At 42.0% G+C, this 27,269-nt stretch overlaps 1 protein-coding gene across 6 annotated transcripts in view; it reads left to right on the top strand.

The window, feature by feature from the left end:
* Positions 1 to 27,269, top strand: part of MLLT10 (MLLT10 histone lysine methyltransferase DOT1L cofactor) — a 216,530-nt gene that overhangs the window by 152,899 nt on the left and 36,362 nt on the right. For all 6 annotated transcript variants that reach the window (XM_075827571.1, XM_075827575.1, XM_075827572.1 and 3 more), the window contains 2 exons: positions 1,094 to 1,663; positions 17,197 to 17,375. In XM_075827571.1, the coding sequence (XP_075683686.1) occupies positions 1,094 to 1,663; positions 17,197 to 17,375 (749 nt within the window). The remainder of the gene's footprint in view (positions 1 to 1,093; positions 1,664 to 17,196; positions 17,376 to 27,269) is intronic.

Here is a 27,269-nt window from a genome sequence, read left to right as displayed (position 1 = left end):
CTAATACATAGGCCCCACAAAGCCACTTCAGAACTGAAGAGGTACCTTGAAAAAAGGCTTTTGAAATTTTCTTAAAAATATGAGAAATTGCAGTTTATGTTCTAAGCCATGTAAAATCCAAGAAAAATAAAAGAATGTTCAAAAAGCGATGCCAATCTAAAGTAGACATATGGGAAATATGAGCTCGTAACTATTTTGGGTGGTATAATCGTCTGTTTTACAAGCAGATGCATTTAAATTCTGAAAAATGCTATTTTTTCACAATTTTATCTACATTTTGCAATTTTTCACCAATGAACACTGAATATATCTACCAAATTTTACTACGAACATGAAGCCCAATGTGTCACGAGAAAACAATCTCAGAATCGCTTGGATAGGTTTAAGCATTCCGACGTTATTATCACATAAAGTGAAATATGTCAGATTTGAAAAATGGGCTCTGAGCCTTAAGGGCAAAAATAGGCTGCGTCCTTAAGGGGTTAAAATCTGTATGTTTTTGGAGTGTGGGAGAACCCGGAGAAAACCCACACAAACATGGGGAGAACATACAAACTCCATGCAGATGTTGTCCTTCGTTGGATTGAAACCCAGGGCCCTACCGCTTCAAGAGAGTAGCGCGAAGCACTGAGCCTTCTTGGTTTTTTTTTCCGGAAGGGCATTTCTGATCAGTTACCAGTTAGTTGATTCTGCCCAAATCCATTGTACGTATATAACAGGCTATACCTGTCCATTAACGGTATGTTCACATATTTCAGCACGTGCAGTTTAGTCGTATTTATTTTTATTTTTTTAAGTGGTTTTCCAGGGTTAGAAAAAAATTTCGGCTTTCTTTCAAAAACAGCGTGTGTGTGCCCGGCCTTTGTGCATGTATCTGCTGCAGTGCAGCACTGAGATTGTGTACTATGGGATATAATACGACGTATTCCTGTTTCTTTTTTTTCTAACAGGGATTGGATAAGAATATTTACTCCAATGGAAGACGCATTTGTTATTTTAGTGTATGCTAAAGTAGGTTTATCTCTTCACCTTTTATCTATTCGCAAGCATTGCATGTATTTTTATACCTTCTTTTTTTTGTTTTGTCTTTTAGGTAGTTTTTCGGGAACACCAAGTAGTGTTAAGTCTTCTTCTGGAAGCTCCGTGCAGTCACCCCAAGACTTTCTGAGTTTCACAGATTCGGAACTGCGGACTGATGCCTATCACTACCCTCAGCAGATCCCGCCAACCAAAGATACATCCAAAGGGGAGTCAGGACTGCAGGAAGGGGCAGTTAGCAGTTATAATTCCTTAATGGGCTTTCCATCAAATCCAGTTATGTCTTTCCAGACCAAAAACTTTGATAGTGTTCCTGGAGATTATGTTAATTCAAGCCTTACTGTATCAGGATATAAGCGGGTACAATCCTCCATGGTGGAAGAAGATGCAGTAAAAGAGAAAAGGAGGAAAGGAAGTAAACCGACTAAACATGGGCCCGGCCGACCAAAAGGCAGCAAGAATCAAGACAGTATGTCCAATCTGTCTATTTCCTCCGCTTCACCAACATCCTCTGTGGCCTCTGCTGCGGGCAGTATAGCCAGTTCTGGCCTCCAGAGGTCCCCTACGTTGCTCAGGAATGGCAGCCTCCAGAGCTTGAGCGTTGGCTCTTCTCCTGTCGGATCAGGTGGGTAAAATGAATTCCGTATTTTGCTCTATTGTAAGGACCTCTGTTCAGCCAGAATAAAGCTGTCCATACACTAGAGATTTTCTGCCAGTCGTCGGCACATTTTCGTTAACAACCATGACGTTTACCAAAGACCGATATCTGTGGAAAAGTTGGATCAGATCGGGCCACGATCGATCGGCGATTTGTGGTTTGAACTTATAGAGTTATCGTCCAGAATGACAACCTTCCCAGACTGATCAGAAACTACAAGTCGTTCAGAAAATGGCCGTCTAAAACCTCTAACGTATGGTCAGCTTAACTCGAGACAAGCCAGTCATTCCTGTGTTAGCGGCTGACGTCGCATGTTGATCAGTGTCTCGAAGCATTTTTCTTCTTCTATTGGCAGCATTTCTTTCTGAAACCATGTACAATTTTTGGGGGATTTAGAAAACTCATTTTCAAATACCCCATGAGATGATTGTGTGGGAATACTGGGAGTCTCCTATTCAGGACCCTCAGATATTAGCCAGAGTGACGAGCGGCTACAAAGAGCGCCTCTCGCTTTGAACCCAAAACACCCATGTGGTACATGGACAACGCATTGATTTCGATGGGATCTGTGTAATGCATCGTTTCACCTGCAGTGGCGCTGCAGTTATGGCTTTTCTTTTTGTATGATCCTTCTTTGTAGCTTGGAAGATCTCCGTTCAGAACTCTTTGTTCACCAGTAATAGATGTACCTACAGCGCCATTTTTGTGCCGAACGGCAGATGGGATTTGAGGTGTAGCATTTTACTCCAAGGGTTATCTAGCAGGATTTATACCTCGGCACACTACAACTTGGATTTACCACTCCTCAAATGCTCCCTCCCCCGTCTTCTGTACTCTTATGCTGGTATCTGTAGTGGGAATACAAGTCACTTTGGTTAAAGAGGAAAATAAATTGCCATAAGTGCACTTTACTTAACTCTCCGAATGCTGTATTGATGAGATTTCATGTCCGCGTTTTTTTTATACAGTGGAACTGCATTAATTCAATGTCTAGGTGGGAGGTCTTTACATCTAAAGACTATTTTCTCCCTTGAACCTACCAGAACCCACAAGTCGAGATGTAAATGGGCTTTTAAGCTGTGCACTGGTTATTGAGTGACATTTTATTCTGCCTGGAACGGCTTCTTTTCAAGGAGAAGGATGAAGGGTGCCATCTTTCACAGCAAACTCTTTAGATTAAAACACGGTTGCACTTTCGGAGTCTGGAGATTCAGGGCCTCGGCTCCACAATAGCATGCTGCACAGATAATCATTTAATGGCGAGTGCATGCTCTGTGGAACAGCCAAGGCTTTTAGGCCGCACGTGTGAGATAAAGTCGCCGAGGCAAGGACAATTAAACAGATAGTTTATCGGTGTAAATCCAAGTTCACATTGGGAAGGGAGGCGTTGGCAGAACATTATTGCTGCCGTAATCTTACCCGGCCTTTATCATTTAGAGACCACTAATATCAGAAATAACGTTATTCAGTCACCACTATGTGTCTGTATATGGCGAGCATTATTGTGTAGGATCTTTATTGTTTGTTTTATTAAAGGCGATGTACACCTTTTTGAAATCTTTTTATTTATTTTTTTTATTTTTTTAATCAGTGTGATTGGTGCAACTTTCAAATTACTTTTATTAAAAATTATTCTTCCTTTTTGAGATACAGCTGCTTTGTATCCTGTATACACAGCAGGTGTATCGTGCGCTAAGACCTGAATCGGTCAGGTCCGCGGGACTGGCGGGTTCCAGTGTCGTCAGGTCCTGCGCAAGTTATGAACTTGGATGTGATCGGTAACAGACACATGCAGGACCCGCTGACACTGAACCCGTTCGCCCGCTGGACCTGACGGATACAGTTTAAGCGCTAGATACAGCGGCTGTGTATACAGGATACAAAGCAGCTGGATCTCAAAAAGTAAAAATAATGTTTAATAAAAAGAATTTTGAAAGTTGCACCAAACACACTGATTAAAAAAAAATAATAATGATTTCAAAAGGTGTACATAGCTTTTAAATTAGAATGAAATAACAAAGCACTTTAGTGATCATAAAAAAAAAATAATGTACTCCGCTACTAATATGAACACACGGGCTTCATTTATTATGAACTGTAGAATGATGACTATTACAATGTACGTCACCCCATAGGCTCCCATGTTAAAAAAGAAAAAAAATGTATACTGCGCGGTATATGGTATTCTCTGAGATCTCGTTGCATGGAATAAGGTAGTCTACTACGCTATTCCATACCTAAAACAAAAAGGTATATCGGCCCGAGAGAGACCAAAAAAAACACTCCTGGAGCCTTCGTCGGGCTAATGGATCCTGCCACATGCTCCTCCTGCTTAATCACAAACGCATCCATTTATAATGGAAACTAGAAAAAAGTCCCTTATTTTTATGGACTCTGTGAATTTACCGATAGTTGACAGCCTTACCTTGGCATCCGCGGGTGGGGCAGGGGGATAGTGGCTCACGTAATGCTTCTGTATGGGCAGGTTACACATGGCTGTTTCTGGTATTGAAGCTCCGCTTCATTCAAGGGACTGCTTGCACTACCAGACACTGCCTATGGGCAGGAGTGGTGCTGTTTCTGGTGAAAAATACCTTTTTGTATATCCCCAGACATCGTCTTTAAGACTGTGTACCTGTGATAGGTCATGCATGTTATATTTCTTTGGTGGGATTGTTACTGAGTTAATACAAGACAATAGATTGGCCCAAAAATTTTAGCATGGCACATCCAATAGGCTCTTACATCGCCGATACACATTCAATTGGCATAGATTCTTCTTCTTGGCTCTGCGAGGATCCTTCTGGGAGACAGCACCTGCAATTTATGGAGAATTGCTGCTTTACATCCATAATGTCCATAGGGCAGCTCTGCATATGGATTCGTAGATGTATAGACCTGCTGGAAATTTCCTTCAAAGCAGTGTTAACAACGACCATCTGCAGCTCCCAAGATCCGTGCTCTGGTACCAAGTTCTTAATGTATTAGGATATGCAGGTTATTTCTGTGGTGAGAGCTTCTCCCCAACAGTAAGGCTAGGTGACTTCTGGTCCTGCAATGGTTCTGGTAAAATAACATGTTTCCCTAGTTGTGAATTCTTTCCATTGTCGGCAAATTTTTCCCCCATGCGTAAACATTCAGTTTAAACGATGCCTCTGTTGGGGTCATACACAAAAATCAGGGATCTGTTCTGAATGGGTGGCTGTAGAGCAGGCCTTAGGCACCTAATTATTGTAGCCTTTTTAACTAAAATATAGGAGCATGTTTATTATTACTGACTTAAGGGTAACTAAACTTTCAAAAAACTTTTGCCATGTCATAGCGACAGCCGAGCTAGCGGTGCAGGGGCTCATAAACTTTCCGTTAAATCCATACACCGCTCCAAGGAAAGCCGATCAAAAACGAAGCGGCCCAGTGCTCAATCAAGAGCTTCTGCTGCTTCATGGGGGTCTCCCCAACGATCAAAACTTCCGATGTGTCACTATGACGTCACAAGTTTTTTTTGAACATTTAATTACCCTTTAACCCCTTCCCGCACCTGGACGTAACTGTACGTCCAGGTGAGCAGTAACTTTGCGCACCTTGGCGTACAGTTACGTCCGCGCTTTAACAGTTAACCGCCGCGCGGCGCTACACCGCAGCGGCGGTTAACTGTGCAGGGTGTCAGCCCTGCTCTCCCCGTTGCCGATCAGCGGCCTGTCGCCGCTGAAATCGGCAATTAACCCCTTCGATGCGGTGGTCGATTGCGATCACCACATCGAAGAGGTTTACAGCGGATCGGCAGCCCCCCACATGTATTTGCGGGGGCTGGCGATCCTTATCATGGCAACCAGAGGCCAGACAATGACCTCCGGGTTGCCATGTACGGAAGCCTCGGAGGATCAGCCTCCGGCCGTTCCTCCTCTGCTTCCTGTCAGTGTGACGGTTACGTCACAATGACAGTTAGAACACATTACACTACGTGTGTAGTGTAATGTACTCTAGCAGCGATCAGAGCTGCCAGTCTAAGTGTCCCCTAGTGGGACAAGTAAAAAAAGTTAAAAAAAGATAATAAAAATGTTTTTAAAAAGTGTAAAAATAAAAGTTAGAAGTGACATAAACAAAGAATGCTTTTTTTCCTATAATAAGTCTTTTATTATAGGAAAAAAATTAACACGTTAAAAAAAGTACACATATTTGGTATCGCCGCGTTCGTAACGACCCCAACTATAAAACTGTAATATTATTTTTCCCGCACGGTGAACACCGCAAAAAAAATAAACAAAAAACAGTGCCCGAATCACAATTTTTTGGTTACCAACCCTCCCAAAATATACAATAAAAAGTGATCAAAAAGTCGCATGTACGCCAAAATGGTACCAATACAAACTACATCCCGTCCCGCAAAAAACAAGCCCTTACATCGCTTTTTTGACTGAAAAATAAAAACGTTATGGCTCTCAGAATAGGGTGACACAAAAATGTATTTATTTTATAAATAAGTGATTTTATTGCACAAACGCTGCAAAACATAACAAAATTATATACATCTGGTATCGCTGTAATCGTATCGACCCGCAGAATAAAGTATAATGGTCATTTATAGCCCAGGGTGAAGGCCATAAAAAAACGAATAAAAAACATTGTCAGAATTGATGGTTTTTGGTCACCTTGCTTGCCAAAAAATGGAATAAAACGTGATAAAAAAAAATTCTGGTACCCCAAAATGGTACCAATGAAAACTACAGATTGTCCCGCAAAGAATAAACCCTCACACAGCTCCGGTGGTGAAAAAATAAAACAGTTCTGGCTCTCAGAATATGGCGATGCAAAATGTGCGGAGTGTTCCAAAAGCAGATAAGATTGGGCGCCATTTACCAGTGCGACACCGGCCACATATCTGCGGATTATTATTTATTTACTGCATTATTATACCCTCTTATTATGCCCTGATGTACCCCGCACAGATAACATGTACCCTGATGTACCCCGCACAGATAACATGTACCCTGATGTACCCCGCACAGATTACATGTGCCCCCACATTACAAACTGAAACACCAGTAAAACCCCAAACAGAACAACTACCAAGCTACATCTGCGCCCCAAAAGCCAAATGACGCTCCCTCCCTTCTGAGCCCTGCAGTGTGCCCAAACACCAGTTTACGTCCACAGATATGGCATCGCCATACCCGGGAGAACCCGGTTAATATTTTATGAGGTATTTGTCTTCAGTGGCACAAACTGGGCATAACATGTAGTGCACTAAAGTGGCATATGAGTGGAAAATTGTAATTTTCACTCCGCACCATGCGCTGCGCATTAACCCCTTCGCGCACCACAACATAACATGTCTTAGTGTGGGGGGTGATGTATGGAGCGTCTCACGTGAAAAATAAAGAATTTAAAACGGCAAAATCGCTGTTTTTTTGGTCACCTTCGCTCTAGCTAAAAATGTAATAAAAAGTGCTCAAACAGTTGTATGTACCAAAAAATGGTACCAATAAAAACGACCGCTCGTCCCTCAATAAATAAGCCCTCATACCGCTCTATTGACTGAAAAATAAAAAAGTTGTGGCTCTTGGAATGCGGGGAGGAAAAAGAAAAAGAAAAAAATGGATCACTCCAGAAAGGGTTAATTACTTTCTAATGAAAAACCATTTATGACCACACGTGGGGTATTGCCGTACACGGGAGAAATTGCTTTACAAATGTTGGGCAGCTTTTACCCCCTTTATCCTTTGTAAAATTGAAAAAATTGCAACATTTTAGTGGAAGAAATGTTGATATTCATTTTCGTGGCCCAATTCTAATAAATCCTGCAAAAGACTTGTGGGGTCTAAATGCCCACTATACCCCTAGATAGATTCTTTAAGTGGTGTAATTTCCACTTTTGGGGTGTTTCCACTGTTTTGGCCTCTCAGGGGCTTTGCAAATGCGACATGGCACCCAAAAACCATTTCAGCTAAATTTGAGCTCCCAAAGCCAAATAGCGCTCCTTGCCTTCTAAGCCCCGCTGTGGGTCCAAACAGCACTTTATTACCACATATGGCGTATTTACGTAATCGGGAGAGATGGTTTTAGAAATGTTTGGGTGCTTTTTCGCCTTTATTCCTTGTAAAAATTAAAAATGGCTACCTTTTTTCAGAAAAAAAGTCGATTTTTACCTTTACAGAATAATTCCAATGAATTCAGCAAAACAACCGTGTGGTCAAAATGCTAACTTTACCCCTAGAAAAATTCCTTGATGAGTGTAGTTTCCAAAATGGGGTCACTTTCCGGGGGATTCCACTATTTTGTTCCCTCCAGTGCAATTCAAACGCGACATGGCACTGAAAACTATACCAGCAAAATCAGAATTTCAAAATCCAAATGGTGCTCCTTCCCTTCTGAGTCCTGCTGTGGGTCCAAACAGCAGTTTATTACCACATATGGGGTATTGCTATAATCAGGAGAAATTGCTTTACATATGTTGGGGTGTTTTTTCTCTTTTATTCCTTGAAAAAATTACAAATTTCTATGTTTTTTCAGAAAAAAAAGTAGATTTTCACCTTCACAAACTAATTCAAATAAATTTAGCAAAAAAAACTGTGGGTTCAAAATGCTAATTATACCCCTAGATAAATTCCCTGAGGGGTGTAGTTTCCAAAATGAGGTCACTTTTGGGGGTCTTTATTGTTTTGGCCCCACAAGACCTCTTCAAACCTGACATGGTGCCTAAAATATATGCTAAAAAAAAGGAGGCCCCAAAATCCACTAGGTGCTCCTTTGCTTCTGAGGCCAGTGTTTCAGTCCATGACCGCACTAGGGCCACATGTGGGGTATTTCTAAAAACTGCAGAATCTGGGCAATAAATAATAAGTTAAATTTCTCGGGTAAAAGCTTCTGTGGTATAGAAAAAAATTTATTACAAATGAATTTTGTAAAAAAAAAATGAAATTTGTAACTTTCACCTCTACATTGCTTTAATTCCTGTGAAACGCCTAAAGGGTTAATACACTTTCTGAATGCTGTTTTGAATACTTTGAGGGGTCCAGTTTTCAAAATGGGGTGATTTATGGGGACTTTCTAATATATAAGGTCCTCAAAGCCACTTCAGAACTGAATTGGTCCTTGTAAAAATCACCTTTTGACATTTTCTTGAAAATATGAGAAATCGCTGCTAAAGTTCTAAGTCTTGTAACGTCCTAGAAAAATAAAACAATGTTCAAAAAACGATGCAAACATAAAGTAGACATATGGGTGATGTTAACTAGTAACTATTTTGTGTGGTATTACTATCTATTTCACAAGCAGATACATTTAAATTGAGAAAAATGCTAATTTTTGCAAATTTTCTCCAAATCTTGGTGTTTTTTACAAATAAATATTGAATTTATCAACCAAATTTTTTCACTAACATAAAGTACAATGTGTCACGAGAAAACAATCTCAGAATCGCTTGGATAGGTAAAAGCATTCCGGAGTTATTACCACATAAAGTGACACATGTCAGATTTGAAAAATCGGCTTCGTCCTGAAGGCCAAAACAGGCTCAGTCCTGAAGGGGTTAAGCTTAGACAGCTTAAAACTAGACAAGGCAGGCAAAAGATGCGGCAAATTGATCACATTTGGCGCATCTCGCTAGACATGTTAGCATGTTTTCTCTTCCTTACGCCACCTCTTGGTTGGCTTACTTTAGGCCATTTTTTTTTTTTTGCACAATTTTTTTTGCAATTTGGCACATTTAAAGCCACACTCCCTTTTCAAAACTGAGGTGCAAAAAGTGGCTAAAACACTAATAATCTGTCTGGCGGAAGAAATGAACGCCACTTTTACTGTGTGTGTGTGTGTGTGTGTGTGTGTGTGTGTGTGTATATATATATATATATAATGTGTGTGTGTGTGTGTGTGTACACACACGTTGGACATCTGGAATATTGTAAAGTATCAACCAAGTGTCTATTACATGTTGGAGGTGTCCAGACATGTGGAAGGGTTAACGTGTCAAGGATAGCCACAGCTTCCATGCTGTTTGGTTAAGTGGTTTGCATTTTTTGGCAATAGATTCTAAAAGCTGATTTGTTTAACGAGATTATAGAAATCTAATTTTGACTCCTATAAGGGGAAGCCGGCATGACACCATGCAAATGGCAGTAGCCATAGTAAATTGGATGTCGTCAAATGTTTAATTACCTTTCTGTCTGTTATGCAAAGCAGAGCAAACAATCCAGTGAAATGTGAGGGGAATCCGGAGGATTTCCTGCAAAGTGGCGGTGATGCGTATTTATCACAGCAAATTGCCTTTCTCACGACTTTTCATTTGAAGGTTTCACGACGAGAAATGCTATTAGTATTATTGTATCCTATGTGGACAATGATGACATGTCAGTCGGTATAAGGGAGTGGTAGACGCGTTTCTTTTGTGGGTACCTTTTGTACCTGGGAATATCATTATCCAGAAGATAAAGGGTGAATGGTATATAGACCCGTGTGAAGAGTGGTCGCGACCCAACAAGAGAGTTTGACAGAGAACAGAATTTCTTCTTTTTTTTAGTTTTTTTTCTGTACTTTTGAGCACTGGCTGCAGCAATTTGAAGTCTGAACCACTTGGATGTATAAATATCAGAGATAAATTTGTGTCTCTGCAATGGTAGAGGTTCAAAACGATCAAAAATGTTGCTTTAACAAAAAAAAAAGTTGGCTTCCATTAAATGCGTGTCAGACTCCACCAGTTGTGTATTTGCTTTAGGCCTTATTCACAAGGCCATGTTCGGCGCTTCAGATACAGACCGGACCAAACACCGTTCAAGGAGCCATACTCCTAACATCATAGTTATGTATGATGCTCGGAGTCCCTGCCTCCCCGCGGGAATACTGTCCCGTACTGTAATCATATATTCAATACGAGATGGTAATCCCATGGGGAGGCAGTGACTCACAGCATCTTCGATTCCTATGATGCTGGGGGGTCTGGCTCCCTGAACTGTGCCCGGTACGGTCCGTATCTTGCGGACCAAATACGGCTGTGTGAATAAGGCCTTACTTAGACTCCGTTCACATTTGTGTCCTGGTTTCCATTTATAAGAGAAAACCCGATCCTGAGTTACAGTCTATATTATAGTCTGGAGGTGTATAGGAATCCATTCCCTCCTTTATAAAAAAAAAAAAAAAAAACATTTGCAAGATGGGTGCAACAAACACATATATAGTGTCCTCCCTCACTTCCCATCCAGCAGGGCATTACCTTTACTGTCCATTTCAAAAGGATCGTAGCACGCCAGGACCATTGACTTCCTAATTTTTCTAGACACTTTTTCGCTAAAAAACACTGCGAGTGATCCCTTTAAAAACATGAAGCTCTTCGTTTGCTAAATGACGGGTACAGACCCAAAAGGTAACCAACGATGTAGAGTAAGTAATTACTAAAAAAGCTGCAGCAAAAAAAAAATGGTTTAAAGACAATAAGACAATTACCATTTGCACTAAAATGTCCTAAATATTTTTTCAAAAATATATACAAAAGTATAAAAAACATTTATTAGAAAAACCTAAATTGTACTAAATAAATAAATGTAAAAGGAATGGAAAACAAAAGACACTATATAAAAAGGATACAACTGCCTGAGAAGAACCTAAACAGAATAACCTTCCCATGTAACAATAAAATAGAAATGTAAATATATAAAACCGATACAATTGTGGTAGGAAAATAATTCACTGTTAGGGCTTACCCACACGTAGCGGAATTGCTACGTATTTTCCATCCAGAATATATACGCAGCAGAATACAGTAGCAGCAAAGTGGGTGAGATTTAACAAATCTCATCCACACTCTGCGTAAACTTTCCGAGCAGAAATTTTTGGCAGAAATGCCGTTAACGTGTGGACCTTAACCGGTGCTGGAAAAGGACTGAAAAAGTATAGAGAGACTTTCCCACAAAGACAAAATCTTTCCATGTGCTCTTTTAGGGCATAAGCACCTTATAGGACATCTTCTCTCACCCGCCTCTGTGAAGCAGAGAGCAGCTTACAAAGAGTGGCTCTTGCTCTGGCTGACCTGGCCCGTTTGAATTGCTGCCATGTAATACTTACAGCTGTAATAGTACATTGCAGTGCAAATCCACAACTGGTTTTCACTCTGGGTTGATCAGTGGCGATCAGATGATCATTGTGTTCACCGGAGGTTAGAAATGCAAAAATGTCAGGAAAAAAATTACTAATAAACAAAATCGCTTTCCTCAAAAAAAAAAAAAAAAAGCTCCAACAATATCCCTTTTTTTTCTTTTTGTTGGAGCGTTGCATAAAAAATGCGGTCACTTTTGTTTTACAAATACTATTGATATGTGATGCCCCCTTTTAAAGTGACGTTATACTGAGACATTACTTATTATAGAACAGTGTAATCCCCAGTGCTCTTCTTCTTTCTCTGGATCAGGTTTAACAGTTTTTTTATGTATAAATTATAACCTGGGGAAGGAGTTGCTGAGTGCAGAATGACCGTAAAAATCTCTCATCCCAGGGTCCACCGTTAAGGATTAACAGGTCACGTTTATCTCCTTGTGTCCCAGATGCCCGAATTAGATTTATGGTAAATAGGGCCAGGAAATCGTGCGTCATGAAGCCTGCGTACACTACTGTATAATTAAAACAAGGCAAGGATCCATTTATTTCCCCCCTTAATTTGATCACTGGGGCACCGTGTCTTTGAAGTAGACGGGCAGGACTCTATTTTCCATTGCCAAGGAAACAGCATGACTTTATATGTATAAATATGTGGATATTCTTGTTCTTATAGGTCTCACTAAACATTACGTGAGGGGGGTGGCGGCATTAATTGTCATTAGAGTATCTTCTCATTAACATCCGATCTATGTCAAGCCCAGCACCGAGATGATCATGACTTGTCTCCTGTACACTTTCCCGACGTACACGATAAACGTAGGGCAAAAAAACGGGATGTGAATGGGGCCTAACTATGCTTGGTATAAACATAAATGTTGCCTATGGCCGGGTTCACATCTGCGTTCGGGTTTCCTTTGCACTTCTCTGTCATAGGAGCAGAGCAACGAATATCCCTTCCGGTATTTGTTCCATAACGGAAACCATAGATGGACAGTAGAATCCATTGACTTTAATGGGAACCGTTGGGTCTCTCGACATGGCTTCCATCATTTTGCCAGATGTAATGGCGCAGCAAGCTGCACTATTTTGTCCGGCAAAAAGCAATGAAATCTGTGACAAGCCTCTAATGGAGTCTCCAAGGCAGATGTAAACAGCCGTAAGACCCGGTTCACACTTGCTTTAGGAGATTTCGTTGGGGGTTCCATCAGTCATTACAGTATTTTTCACGGCAAGAATAGGGTTGTTTGCAGCATTATTCACGACGTTCAAAATAACGGAACACCATTAAAGTTTATGGGATCTGTCAAGGTCAGTTTGGATCGGCTAGTGTTAACAGATCATAAGACAAAGAGGACAGAAAAATAAAGTAAAAAAAGGACTAATCTATATATATATGTGTGTGTAATACCTACATACTCCCCTAGTGGGCTGTTTTAAGTTATTAGGTGAGAATAATACACATATATTTCCTTTAGTCCTTGGATGACCCAGTTTTCTATATATCTTTATCTATAGTTCCTGTATCTACATTGATTAAATAGCTAGTTGTATGGAAAGAAAAATAGGGATTCGACCTTTAGAAACCAAACCCCTTAGTGAATTGGTAGTGGTGGGTGCACCGAGCAGCCTTTGACCTGTTATTCACCCTCTTCGTGCAGTAGGTGTCAAAGGAGAAAGGGAGCGCACATTCGACCTCACAATCTTCCATCATACTCGTCTTTGTATTCCTACAAGAAGACGGATGGGTGCCAACCTTCACAGAGGCCCTGTGAAAAGGCTCCTACCTTTCTCCAAATGTTGTGATTGATCTGTTTTGTGCATCCCAACAGGGTTTATTCAAGTGCTGAAAACCAGCTCCGTCACTCTCTCGCTCTTGAGTGATCTACCTCTTTAGATCTAAAATGTCCTAATCCAGCACACGGTGGATAAATTAGGGGACTATGTATTTCACAGATGGCATCAGTCCAAAATGAGATTAAGATAAATAAGTGAGATTTTGTTCTTTCTTAAGCTTTTCTCATTCGTTTTTATGTTTTTGTTGTATTTGAGCTCTTTTTAATTGTCACATTTTTCTTTTTTTCTTGTTTAGTGGGGTTTTCTTTTGCTGATGATTCATTGTAATGTTGGGTTGTTCACATGGCTGAGTCAGGTTTTTTTTTTAGTTCTTTGAATGGTTTCCTATTTTTGGACTTTCATTGTCTTTTCTTTGCATCTGCTGTAAGAATTTTTTTAGGATCTAGGTGGGGATGTTACATAGTTAAAGGCTATGTAAACCTTTGAAGGGCAATTGTTTCTAATAAACAGGTCAGTCACTGTGTTTGGTGTAACTTTATAATTCGTTTTAATTAACAATTTGGTCCTGCGGACCTGACTGGTTCAGTAACAGCGGATTCTGCGGATCTCTGACACGCACGATCCACCTGTTATTGATCGCATCTAAGGCTGTGTTCACATCTGCATCAGTGCTCCGTTCCGACAACATTTTCCGCCGGAACGGAAGCCCTGACTGACACACACAAAATGAAACCAGAGGTTTCCATTACCATTGATTTCAATGGTGAGGAATCCGGTGCAAATGGTTTCCATTTGTCTCTGTTGTGCAAGGGTTCCATCGTTTTGACGGAATGAATACCGTAGTCGACTTCGCTATTGATTCCATCAAAACGACGGAACCCCTGCACAACGGAGACAAACGGAAACCTTTTGCACCGGAAATGGTAACCTCTGGTTTCCATTTGTGTCAATCAGGGCTCCGTTCCGATGGAAAGCTCAGTCGGAACGGAGCCCTAATGCAGATGTGAACGCAGCCTAAGTTATGAACTTAGATGTGATAGATAACAGGTTGACCCTGCGTGTCAGGGACATGCAGACCCGCTGTCCCTTAACCAGCCAGCCCCACGGAACTAACGGGAACAGGATTTAGCGCTACATACAGCTGCTCTGTATTCAGGATACAGAGCAGCTGTATCTATAAAAGTAAAACAAATTTTTAATAAAAACTAATTAAAAAATTACAAAAAACACTGACTGACCTGGATATTAAAAAAAATAAATAAATGCCCCATCAAAGGGTTACATAGGCTATAAAGGGAACCTGTCAGCTCCTATTTGCCTACCAAACTGGTCCCAGCGTTTGGTAGGTCTTGTAAAACGATGTGCCCACGTACCTTTTAGCTTTCTTTGTTTTACCCAGTTTGTCCAGATAAACGACTTTTTTGCGATATGCAAATGACTCTGCAAGTGCAGCAAACAAACCAGTCACTCAGATCAGTCTCTGTCACCAGTGGGGCTCACAATGTGATCTCACTGTCCCTTACATACACTCTAGATCCAATTTCATTACCAGTATGCTTTTGACCCTTTTGTAAGGGAGTAAACCCAGACATGCAGTGAACATATATAAAGTCAATTTCAGATTTTGCGGACAGGCGAAACGCGCACTGAGGTTCATGATCGCCTGTACTCTTAAGGCTTTTTTACAAGTACTAATAATTTAGGTGAATGAGCCTTCATATGAACTCTCTTTCCCGATCATTGCCCTGTGTAAACAAGGCAACGATCAGCCGAACAGTGAGCAAACACTCGTTCATCAGCTGATCGTATTGTTTATGCAGCATGTAATATTATCTTTCTTTGCAGCACATCTCCCTGTGTAATCAGGGAGATGTGCTGCCGACATGATGAAAATGTATGGGGACGAGCGATTGTAGTAACCAATCGTTGCTGCTTGTGAAAGGAGCAAACAAGCGCCGATCAACGAGTTGCCTCATTGATTGGCACTCGTTTTCACTACCTTTTAGCATACCTCCCAACTTTTGAATTCGGAAAAGAGGGACATTTTTAAGCCACGCCCCTAACCACGACCAATATCCCGCATCAACACATCAAATCACGGCCAGATCCCTCTTCAAATAACAAGATCATATTCTCACTGCAGATCTCTAGACTTACAAAAAAAAAAAATCTATGGATATCTCCAATATTATGGATCAGGTTATATCGTCTTTATGTTACTTTTCCTAACTTGGGTATAACATTTGCTCATCACGGCAGCTGCTGCAGGACAGATCAAAAGGCTGAGAACAAAGAAAGTCAAGAGGGAGACCCTGTGGTTGATGACTTTTCAATTGACAGGTAGCAGAGTTACATGATGGGGATTTTTTTTTCCCAGTTATGTAACTGCTACAGGTCAATGGAAAAATCATCCACCAGAGCCCCCTTGTAGATTGCTCCACACACAGCCCCTCTGTAGATTGCTCCACACACAGCCCCTCTGTAGATTGCTCCACACACAGCCCCCTGTAGATGGCTCCACGCACAGCCCCCTGTAGATGGCTCCACGCACAGCCCCCTGTAGATGGCTCCACGCACAGCCCCTCTGTAGATTGCTCCACACACAGCCCCTCTGTAGATTGCTCCACACACAGCCCCCTGTAGATGGCTCCACGCACAGCCCCCTGTAGATGGCTCCACGCACAGCCCCCTGTAGATGGCTCCACACGCACAGCCCCCTGTAGATGGCTCCACACGCACAGCCCCCTGTAGATGGCTCCACACGCACAGCCCCCTGTAGATGGCGCCGCGCGCACAGCCCCCTGTAGATGGCGCCGCGCGCACAGCCCCCTGTAGATGGCGCCGCGCGCACAGCCCCCTGTAGATGGCGCCGCACGCACAGCCCCCTTTTGTACATAGCGCCACACAACCACCCTTCCCCCTTGTCCATAGCGCCACACAACCACCCAGAGCGGAGAGGGGTAGAGAGAGCCTCCTGTTGCCACTCTCCACTATGCTTACGTCACTCACCGTCAGAATAAGGGAGGAGTCTTGCGGCGGTGTTCTCACTGGTGTTGATGCCGGCCCGGGAGTGGACCAGTCCAGTCACATGACTGGTGAGGTCAGATGACAGGTCAGGTGACTGGACTGGTCCACTCCCGGGCCGGCATCGATCCCAGTCATAACACCGCCGCAAGACTCCTGCCTTCTTCTGATGCTGATCGCTGCTGCAGTCGTCTGGCATGCAGGGCGCCTGTCAGCAACGATCAGCTGTTTTGATACAGCTGCAGCGCCCAGCGGGACATTTTTCAGACTGCCCGGGACAGCGGTGAGAAACCGGGACTGTCCTGCCGGATCCGGGACGGTTGGGAGCTATACCTTTAGTAATAAATTAAATTGATTACATTTTACTTGTGGGGGATTGTTCTTGACTCATTTTGATTTATAGGACTAGAAAGTTCATGATTTAAACCTAGGACCCAGTGCTGACGCCTCTGTACGTTCTCTGTATTTTTCTTTGAAGCTTTCTATCAGGTCCTACCCGGGACTCAACATTGGTCATAATAGTAATGATGCATTTTGTTTGTTAATCCGCTTTTCTAAGCATCTGAACATAATCCACTTTTTGCTCCCTTGTATTACAGGTATTTTCAGCAGCAATGATGTAGCAGCGTCCTTTCCCAATGCGTTGTCAGGTTCCAGTACGCCAGTTTCCAGTTCCTACGTATCACAATGCGCCGCTGCTCATCTACAACCCGGAGGATCCTCATCCCCATTGCCCTCTTCTTCATCTACTGTCCCTGCCAGCACTACTACAACTCAGGTAAGAAAACTCCTCTTCATTGTGCAGCAGACTGGACATTGGCATAGAACAGATCTTCCTTTATGATGATCTTTGCCTTTTATTTTTCATGTTTGTAATCATATCCATGCATTTTAGAGGTTGCGTGAGAAACTACTTGTATATTGTGTTGATAATACACCGTCTTTGTTATGCACTGATAAATCACGTTTATGGTATCCATGAAGTATACTGTCCAGAGAGATCTGTTGCTGTGGTGATCTATATATATATATATATATATCAATATCAATCTATAAAGAAGGGGTAACGCGGGATAATATAGTTGGAACCACATTTAAAGGCTATGTCCACCTTTTCAACAAAATGTCTTTAATTGTCCTAATACATTTGAAATGGAAAAATAAGCAACTTTGCAAATAGTCCTATTGTTTTGGGTATACAGCACCTATGTTCTAAGCATCGCCATAGTAACAGACAACAAACAAACCCTGTGTAGTCTGATCCTGCAGTCCTACTACTTTTAATTTACACCCTTTTTCTGTGACCGCCCCATAAGTGTTTTTATGGCGGCCACTAACGGGCTTTATTCCGATGCAGTAGCCTTTTTTCGGCGCTGCATCGGAATAAATAAATAGAGCAGGGAGCCATTAAATCTCCCTGCTCTCAATTACCAGGGGTAGCTGAGGGCTGGGAGCATCTCTGCTCGAACGTGTGAGATCGATATAGGTATTGATTTCGCTCGTTTAACCCTTCAGATGCGGCGCTCATTAGCGAGCCCCGCATCTGAGTGGTTTTGGGGGAGGGAGCTCCCCATCTCACCCCACCGGCACGTGATCGCGGTGTGTCGGAGTCTTCTATGGCAGCCAGGGGGGCCTAATACAGGCTCCCAGGTCTGCCCCAGTTAATGCCTGCTAGGCCATGCCAGAGGCATCGCCGAGCAGAGGCCTGTCCGTTTTACACGGACAGGCAGTAATACACTGCAGTACAAAATTATTGCAGTGTATTCAAATAAATTAGTTCATAAATAAAAAAGTGAAATAATAAATGAAAAACCCACTTTTTCCCCTTTAAAAAACAGAAACAAAGTAAAAGTTACAAATGTTTGGTATCGCCGCGCCTGTAACGACCCCAACTATGATACATCATTTAACCCGCTCGTCGAACGCCGTAAAAAATAAACTTAAAAAAAATTCAAGAATTTGCTGATTTCTGTGAATCCTGCCTTAAAAAAATTAGATAAAAAGTGAACAAAAAGTCGCATGTACTCCAAAATGGTACAAATAAAAACGACAAGTCGTCCCGCAAAAAATAGCCCTCATACAATTGCATCGGCGGAAAAAGAAAGTTATGGCTCTTCAAATATGGAAGCCCAAAAACAAATAATTAAAAAAAAAAAATGAAATTTTACTGTCTAAAAGTAGTAAAACAATCGTAACAACCCGCAATATAAAGTTATTGTGTTATTTATACCACACGGTAAACGGCGTAAATTTAGGACGCAAAAAGTGTGGCGAAATTTGCGTTGTTTTTTCTATTCCCCCCCCCCCCAAAAGTTAATAAAAGTTAATCAATAAATTATATGTACCCCAAAATGGTGCTATTAAAATACACAACTTGTCCCGCAAAAAACAAGTCCTTATACAGCGATGTCGATGCAAAAATAAAAGAGTTCTAGCTCTTGGAATGCGACGATGGAAAAACTTAAATAGCTTGGTCATTAAGGTTTAAAGTGTAGCTAAACGTTCGACAAACTTCTGACATGTCATAGTGACATGTCAGAAGTTTGGAATGGTGGGGGTCCGAGCACGGAGACCCCCACCAATCACTAGAAAGAAGCAGCTGAAGCGCCTGTTCGGCTTTTTCCGGAAATAAATGGATCGGTGTACGGACTCAATACAAAGCCTATGAGCTTGTGCTCTGATACATCGGCTTTCCGGAAAAAGCCGAACAGACACGAAGCGGCTGAGCGCTCACACGAGGGCTTCGGCTGCTTCATTCTAGCGATTGGTGGGGGTCTCAGTGCTTGGATCCCCACCAATCCAAACTTCTGACATGTCTCTATGACATGTCAGAAGTTTATCAAACGTTTAGTAACCGGCCTATTTTAAAATGTAGCTTATGGGTTAAACATCCATTTGGTAGTAATAAAGCAGGAAGTGGGGGACAGATGTATAGCAATATGACCGTAGAATCATTGTATGCTACTATGGAGAGTCATAGGTCTGCATAGGCGCTGTAGACACAAAACGATAAGGAATTTGTAATTCAGAATATTTGCAAAGTTGCTTCGTTTACGTTCTTCGTCTAATACACCCTTAGGGTCAGTTCATACAGAGTTTTTTTTGGTGCTGATTTTGACGCGGAAAAGACAGTCAAAATCATCCCCCTATTGATTTCAATGGGTGGCAGAGGTGTTTTTTTCCCGGTTGGCTCTTGTCTCCACGTGGAAAAAAAAAGTGGCATGTCCTTTGTTGCCACGCTTACTGCCTCTGACCTCCCATTGAAATCAATGGGAGGCAGAAAAAACCTGCGGTGCTCATTTTTGAGCATATTTCGTGGTGTTTTGTTCCCGCGGTTCTCGCATTAGCTTCAATGGCTGCGGGCGAAAACGCAAAAAAATACGTACACGCAGTTCAAAATCTGCCTCAAAATTCCTGAAGGAATTCTGAGGCAGATTTTTTCTGCCTGCAAAAAACTCTGTGTGAACAGGGCCTTATTACTGTAATCGTGCATTCAGGGAACATTCGTTGGATCTGAGCCAAGCTTTTCAGTCCAGATTCTGCCAGTTACACCTCTTAAAATGCCACCTGTATTTTTGCGCCCTTATCAATATGCCATTGTCAAGATGTACGAATTCAGATTTGTTGACTTAAAATGTCAGTCGTGTAAATATTACCTGATGCAGGTATTCTGGGCACTGCCATGGCTCTATATGCAGGCATAGCAGTCGACCTAGGCACATCGATGGATTCATTATTACTGGTGCTCCAGACTGTCCCCCGTGCAGTGCGCCTAATAAATCTGCCATTGTCCTAAAAGACCATCCGGTCAGACCTGGCGTTGCTGTCCAACCCTTTTCTTCTTGGGCGCCGGCTTTACTAGGACAAGTACATACATGCTGGACATGCGCCCCCATTCCTGATACACTTCCAACAATACCATGAAATTAGACATCCTATGCTTTGTTGCAAGTCTTCGTGCCATGATGCAAAGTATTCTCTGAGGAAAGGTACCGTAAGTCATCAATTTACACTAATGGCTTCAAGAGAAATAAACCAGAACTACAGGACTGATGCAACGCTCACCTGTGGGGGTTGCATCATACGTGGATTCTCTCCTTCTCCATTGTATTCCAGTCAGCAGGGATTCTTCCTCTTTTCAATGTCGTTCTTCCCTGCTATGTTATGGAGGTAGCAGTTACTGCGTTTGCATCAGTCAGCTGCTACCAAGTCTGGAAAAAGAAGGTAGTATTGAACCCAAGGGATAGACCAGATACTCTAGACTTCAGGTGCTTAGTACGACCAGTTCATCAACCAATAAAATAAGAATAAATGAAAAAAAGGTCATAGACCCCATAAGAAATCGGCACAATAAGTTCGGTGTAGCTGCAGATCCTACTTGCTTTAGCAGCCTGTCTTCTGGGATCTGTCCCGGCATATTCGGCTAGGGCTCAACAGCGACATTTAGCCGCGCAACCTCACGGTTTATGGAGGAAAAGTTGTAGAATTAGACATGGTTGGGATTGTAGCGATTGCTGCTAGTTGTGCTTGACTTTATCCTATATAGGAAAACATTGAGGCAGCCACAGAGCACTAACATTCTACCCGATAAATCGAAGGCCCCATGCACACGACCGTTGTAACAGATGCGGAGGACACACTGACCGCAAAAAAAAACGGACAACGTTTCCATTTACTGCAGAAAATGGTGCGTATTTTGTTGCGTTTTTCTCAATGTTGGGAGAGGGTGACGTCTCCGCTGAAAAACGCAGCAATTCCGTCCACTTTCCGCAGCAGGAATTGACGTGCTGCAGTACGAGAAATACGCACCGCAGGTTAATTTCTGCAAAGAAATTTTACGCAGCGTGTGGATGAGATTTGTTGAATCTCACCCGCTTTACTGCTACTGTATTCTGCTGCGTGTTTTCCGTCCGCAATTCCGGACCAAAAATATGCAGCAATTCCGTTACGTGTGGACAAGCCCTTACTGTGATAGGGTATTTAAAAAAAAAAAAATCATCTCTGTTGCTTCTTTGTAAACACCAGAGTGACTTTGTCACAATTACAAAAATGATAAAAAAAACTTTTATAAATTCACACACCGTTAGAAGCGTGGGAACAGCAGTTCCATGTGTGTCTGTCTATTTCCACACCCAGATGTACGTTATGTTGTTATTTTTCAGATTTTTTTTTTAAGTCTCAGAATTGAAAGTAAAAAGAGCTGCAGTCCTATGAATAATTCATCCTTGTGGCAGCTCCTTTATATCCAGATGAACACTACGGATCATTTGCGGTCTAGTGAATGCACGACTGTACAACTCCTTAAAGTTAAACACTGCGTTTTGTCGTTATTTTGCATAACATGTTGCAAAAAAAACACGATTTGACGGCACCGTGTAAATAGACCCTTAAAGTATTTGTGTGGCCTCATTGCTTTCACAATTCTCTCATTGGAAACCGTCAACAAGCTTGTCAGCAGACATTCCCCTAACCAGTTAGCTGAGCTCCTGTAACACTGAGATGGTTAAACTGGCCAAACTCTGACCATTTTTGCCTGGATTTTTGAGATACAGCTGCTTTGTATCCTGTATACAGAGCAGCTGTATCTAGCGCTGAAACCTGTATCCGATGTCAGGTCAGCGGCACTGATGGGTTCAGTGACAGCGGGTCGACACGCAGAATTCACCTGTTATCGATCTCATCTAAGTTATAAACTTAGGTGTGATGGATAACAGCTCAGTCCTTCGTGTCAGAAACAGGCAGGACCCGCTGACACTGAACCCGTCAGTCCCGCTGACCTGAGGGGTTCAGGTTTTAGTTCTAGATACAGCTGCTCTGTATACAGGATACAAAGCAGCTGTATCTCAAAAAGATATAATTTTTAATAAGTATTTAGAAAGTTGCACAAAAAACATTAAAAAAAAAACATGATTTTAAAGGAGTACATAGCCTTTAATCTATTTGGTCACTATCGGCAACTGCTCCTTTTTTCCCTTGCGTGTTACTATATAAAGTTATTGACTACAGGAGATCATGTGACTTTGGTTCCTTATTACTTACGTTAGGGTTAATATTCCTCTGCTGTGTAGCGGAAGTTTTATGCTGTTAGAAACAATTTGCAGCCTTGGATGAGGTGGAGCCGTCCTTCCACTAGTCCTCTGCTTCTTTTCATTTTAATCTTATCTGGTGATCATTGTTCTCTGCTGTGTCTATTTAAACTAATTACGCTGCAATCATTTGTCAAACAAAACATGGAGCTGTTTACATACAGCGCTACCGCTAGAGAGGAGCCTGCAGACCAGAAGGAATCTAGAGGAAGCCGGATCTACAATATCACAAAGGGCGAGCATTGGACCTGATTACATAGTCTTCGATAGATTGGGACAGTAAAATGTGAACTTTTATTGAGGGTTATTAATATTTAGTAATAAAAAATGCTGCCATTTTTTCCTGCCTGACAAAATACTGTGTGTGAATTAACTCTCATGGTCAGTTCACACGGAATTTTTTGGCGATGACTTTGATGCGGAAGTCACGTCCGAATCTGCGCCAAAAAAACATCTCAAGTCGGTCCCCATTGATTTCAATTGGAGGCATACATATTTTTTTTCTCCCCAAAAAAAGCGCCACACTTTTTCTTTGAGTGATTTGCGCATAGGCACGCCCTCTGAAATCAATGGGAGACAGAAGACACCTATTTTGAGCGTTTTTTTTGGTGTGGTGGTTTTTGCATTATATTCAATGGCCGCAGGCAAGAAATGTGAAAAAAAAAAAAGGACGTCCAAAAACGCTGGCAGTTAAAAATCTGCCTGTCAAAAAATTCTGTGTGTACTAGGCCTTAGGCTTCCAGAATCACAATCCACAAAAAAGACCATAATACCACCAGAGAAAGAGAGTGATCTATATAATGAGATCTCATGGGTTTCCATGCAACAGCTCAGTGTGAATGGCTGGCATAATATTTATGAGAAACAATAATTTTTCTTGTAAATTTAAGTATAACGCGGCCCCCTAATGGCCAATTTATCATGCAAAAGTTCTGTGAAAGCCATGAAATGATACTATATAAGAATAGGACTATGCTGTTGCTGCGTTTTATTGTATTGTGCTACAGTTACATGTTGTGGGGCGTCCTTGTTTGCAACGGTTTTAGATCGATACAACACCGCTCTAGTGCCCCCAGCTGGTCTAAAACATTATTAATATTTAACAGTTCTACTCTTGCTTTAGTATTTATATATTAGTATTAAACTAGATAACCATTTCTTTTGTGAAGTACTTTATTTTATTTTCTTTCTTCTTGATGATAGATTGATGGATTGCCTTTCCACTGAGCCGAGCGCATGAGGTTGTGGACATGCTGAGCTTTTGGATTTAAATGGAAAACCCCTTTTCTGCACTGGGTTTTAAGTCGGAAGAGGTCAGAGGGTGGGGTGAAAGGAATTTACAGCTAGGGGGGAAATTCTTCGGTAACATGTGACCCAACAGGAAGAACAAAGGAGTCCCAGTACTAGAGTAATCCTGTATTCCGTCTAATTAAAATCCTTCCAATCTTATTCTTACCCTTGTCCCAGCGAGATCGGCTTCACATTTTAGTGATCATTGAGTAGAGGAAAGTGGCGGCAGCGGCATGCTCCTGTACGGTGCAGCGCGCGGAGACAGCTGCATCTTATATTTTGCTCCTAGCAGTAAATGCTCTTCTGCCTCCATGCGGAAGCTTATTTAGATGCGGCTTATCTGGTGCTCCTGTAGAAACCATCAAGTCTCCAGGCAACCTCTTCATTGTGCGGAGTGGAGCAGGACCTTCATTTAGCTGCCTAAAACAATAGTGAGGGAGCCGGATGTGACGACCATGTTGTTGCCGGTTCTTTCTTCTCTTTATTCGTTTTGGTTTCCTTGTTATTTAACTTTAAGGATATTCTTGATTTAAAGTTACGATCTCCAAAGTTTGCATGATATTTTCCTCCATGCCGATCGTTGTGATCTGTGATCATTTGGGTTATTTTGTTTGTAAACCTATAAAAACAAATATTGGGCTGGGGTCACATGTTGCGTTTTAGAACGGTTGGGGAGAAAAAAAACGCATGCGGTTTTTAATTCTGCATGTGTTCTACAAAGTGTTTCAGCTGTAATCTGGTTTTACATTTACTAGTCATCGGTTTAGGCTGGCTTTCCACGTCGCATAAACGCTGCGGAAATTCATGCATTTGTGCAGAGAAAACGCTCATAAATTGACCCTTTTTTACTTTCAAATTAATTTGAAAAAAAGCGCATATTTACCCCCAACCGTTGTCATAGCGATGCTTTCCTCAGTTCTCCATGGAATCCAGCCTCCTGGGATGACATTTCATCCCATGTGACTGCTGTAGCCAATAGCAGGCTGCAGTGGTCACATGAGCTGCAGCGTCGTCCCAGAAGGCCAGACTACACAAACAACGGAGGGACGCGTCGCCATGATTATGGCCCGGGGTAAGTATAGACTTTTTTTTTTCTTTTTTCCAAGTGCTGGTTTTTGCAGCAAAAACACTCTAAACACTGCACCACAATTTGGTGTGTTTTTTTCGGAGGGAATTCGCTGCGGGTTCTAGGTTCTAGGCCATACTTGCGTCTTACACTTTGTAAAACGCATGGGTAATTAAAAAAACGCTTGCATTTTATTAGTTGAATTTGTCCCCAACAGTTCAAAAACGCAACATGTGTACACAGCCTTAGGCCTCATGCACACGAACGTAGCCATGTACACGGCCGTGATTTTCGGGTCGGCCGGCCACGGAGTGACAGCCGCGAGCCGCCCGCAAATCGCCGTCCATTATTTTCAGTGAGCCCAGACCGCAGAACACGGCCGTAATAAGGCTTGCTCGTCCTTTCTGCAGTCCGGGCTCCTGGGCCATGCACGGACCGTGAAAAACACGGTCGTGTGCATGGCCCCATAGGAATGAATGGGGCCGCAATTCTCCCGTGGATTTTCGGGGGAATTGCGGCAACAAAAGCACGTTCGTGTGCATGGGTCCTAAATGTGTTTATTAAGATGCAGTTATATCCGTTAGGCTATGTTCACACAGTTTTTTGCAAAACTCTGCCTCGAAATTCTGTCTGGATTTTGTTCTGCCTACACGCCGTTTGCCATGTTTTTCGTGGCGTTTTTCGCTCACGGCCATAGAGCACCGCGGGTAAAAAAACATAGTGAGATACGCTTTTTCTGCCTCCCATTGATGTCAGTGGGAGGTCAGAGACGTAAACGCCCGAAGATAGGGCATGTCACTACTTTTTCCCGCAAGATGGTTTTTCCGCTCGTGGAAAAAAAACTCCTCCGCCTCCCATTGAAATTAATGGGAGGCATTTTCGGCCGTTTTTTGGGCCATTTTCCGGCACAGTTTCCGCGTCAAAAAACTCTGTGTGAACTGGCCCTTAAACCTCGTTCACACTGAGTTTTTTGCAGGAGGAAAATTCTACCTCAAAATTCCGTTTGGGATTTTGAGGCACATTTTGTCCTTCCTGCACGTCGTTTACGGGCAAAAAACTTAGCGAAATTATGTCAATGGGAGGTCAGAGGCGTGAAGATAGGGCATGTCCCTTCTTTCTGCCACGAGGCAGTTTTACTGCTCGCGGGAGGAAACCGCCCCCGCCTCCCATTGAAATCAATGGGAGCCATTTTCGGCCGGTTTTTGACGAGTTTTGAGGCGCGGTTTCCGTGAACCAGGCCTTAATTGGTGTTTTTTTTATTTTATTTTTTTTGTGTGAAAGTTATTTATTTATTTTTTTATACTGAAAGAAAAATGAAACAAAAATAAAGACATTTTTAGCAAAGCGTGATCTTGTAGATGTGGATAACTTGCTGTTTCTTTTGGGGAGATTGCAATTTTATTAATAATACAGATTAATAGTGGATATGCTGACTTATTTATATTCTTGTAAAAAATGTGTTTGGTAGGGAAGAGACAAAAAAAAAAAAAGATTGCTGTGCACCCAACCCCTTAAATCATTTGACTGCTGTAAAACGCGTTATACGTGGTAATCGTTGACTGCTGGTTCAGTACAATTCTGTATTTTTGCTGTTTATTGGTCATTTTGCTGTTCTAAATAGTGAATTTTCGCACTTCCAGTGAGAAACGTATCAAACTGTTGGAGTGGGATTAAAGTGGAATATTAATGTGCCGCATAGCTCCGCAGCAACGGAGTTATGCAAATACAGGAAGAATTGGGACTTAACTCTGTGTTCATTTAAATAACCGGGCGCATCGTCTTCTGTCCGTTTTACGAGATTGATGGCTGCAGGCGATATCCAGCTATAATGCCATCGTTGGATTTCTTTTTGTATTAGTGTTTGACTGTTGCATTGAAATGGGAAAAGCGCCAGATAAATAATGTTCCGAGTTCTTTTATAGAGTCCTCTCTTTACAGTAAGTCGGTGATGGAATGACATTGAACCAAGCACAAGCTGTCGGTGGCCTTAAAATTTGGTTTAAGTAGCGTGCCTGTCATCTCTATTGTCTGCTCTCCAGAAATCTCACTGGTCCTGATGTCATCGAGATCACTTTAATAGCCTGTCAAATTCTTAATTTTTGACAGATAATTCCTTTGCCAGAACAACATAGTCACTAATGTAAGAAACAATTCAAATCCACGTGTCATTGGGTCAGGTCTACATTTTGTGCAAATATTTGAATCCTGCAGTTTCTGATCTTTTTTTTTT

Source organism: Rhinoderma darwinii, chromosome 5 (assembly GCF_050947455.1).
Source record: "Rhinoderma darwinii isolate aRhiDar2 chromosome 5, aRhiDar2.hap1, whole genome shotgun sequence".
In the NCBI taxonomy this organism is placed as follows: domain Eukaryota; kingdom Metazoa; phylum Chordata; class Amphibia; order Anura; family Rhinodermatidae; genus Rhinoderma; species Rhinoderma darwinii.
Note: the sequence above shows the minus strand (reverse complement) of the source record. Positions and strands in the feature narration are given on the sequence as shown.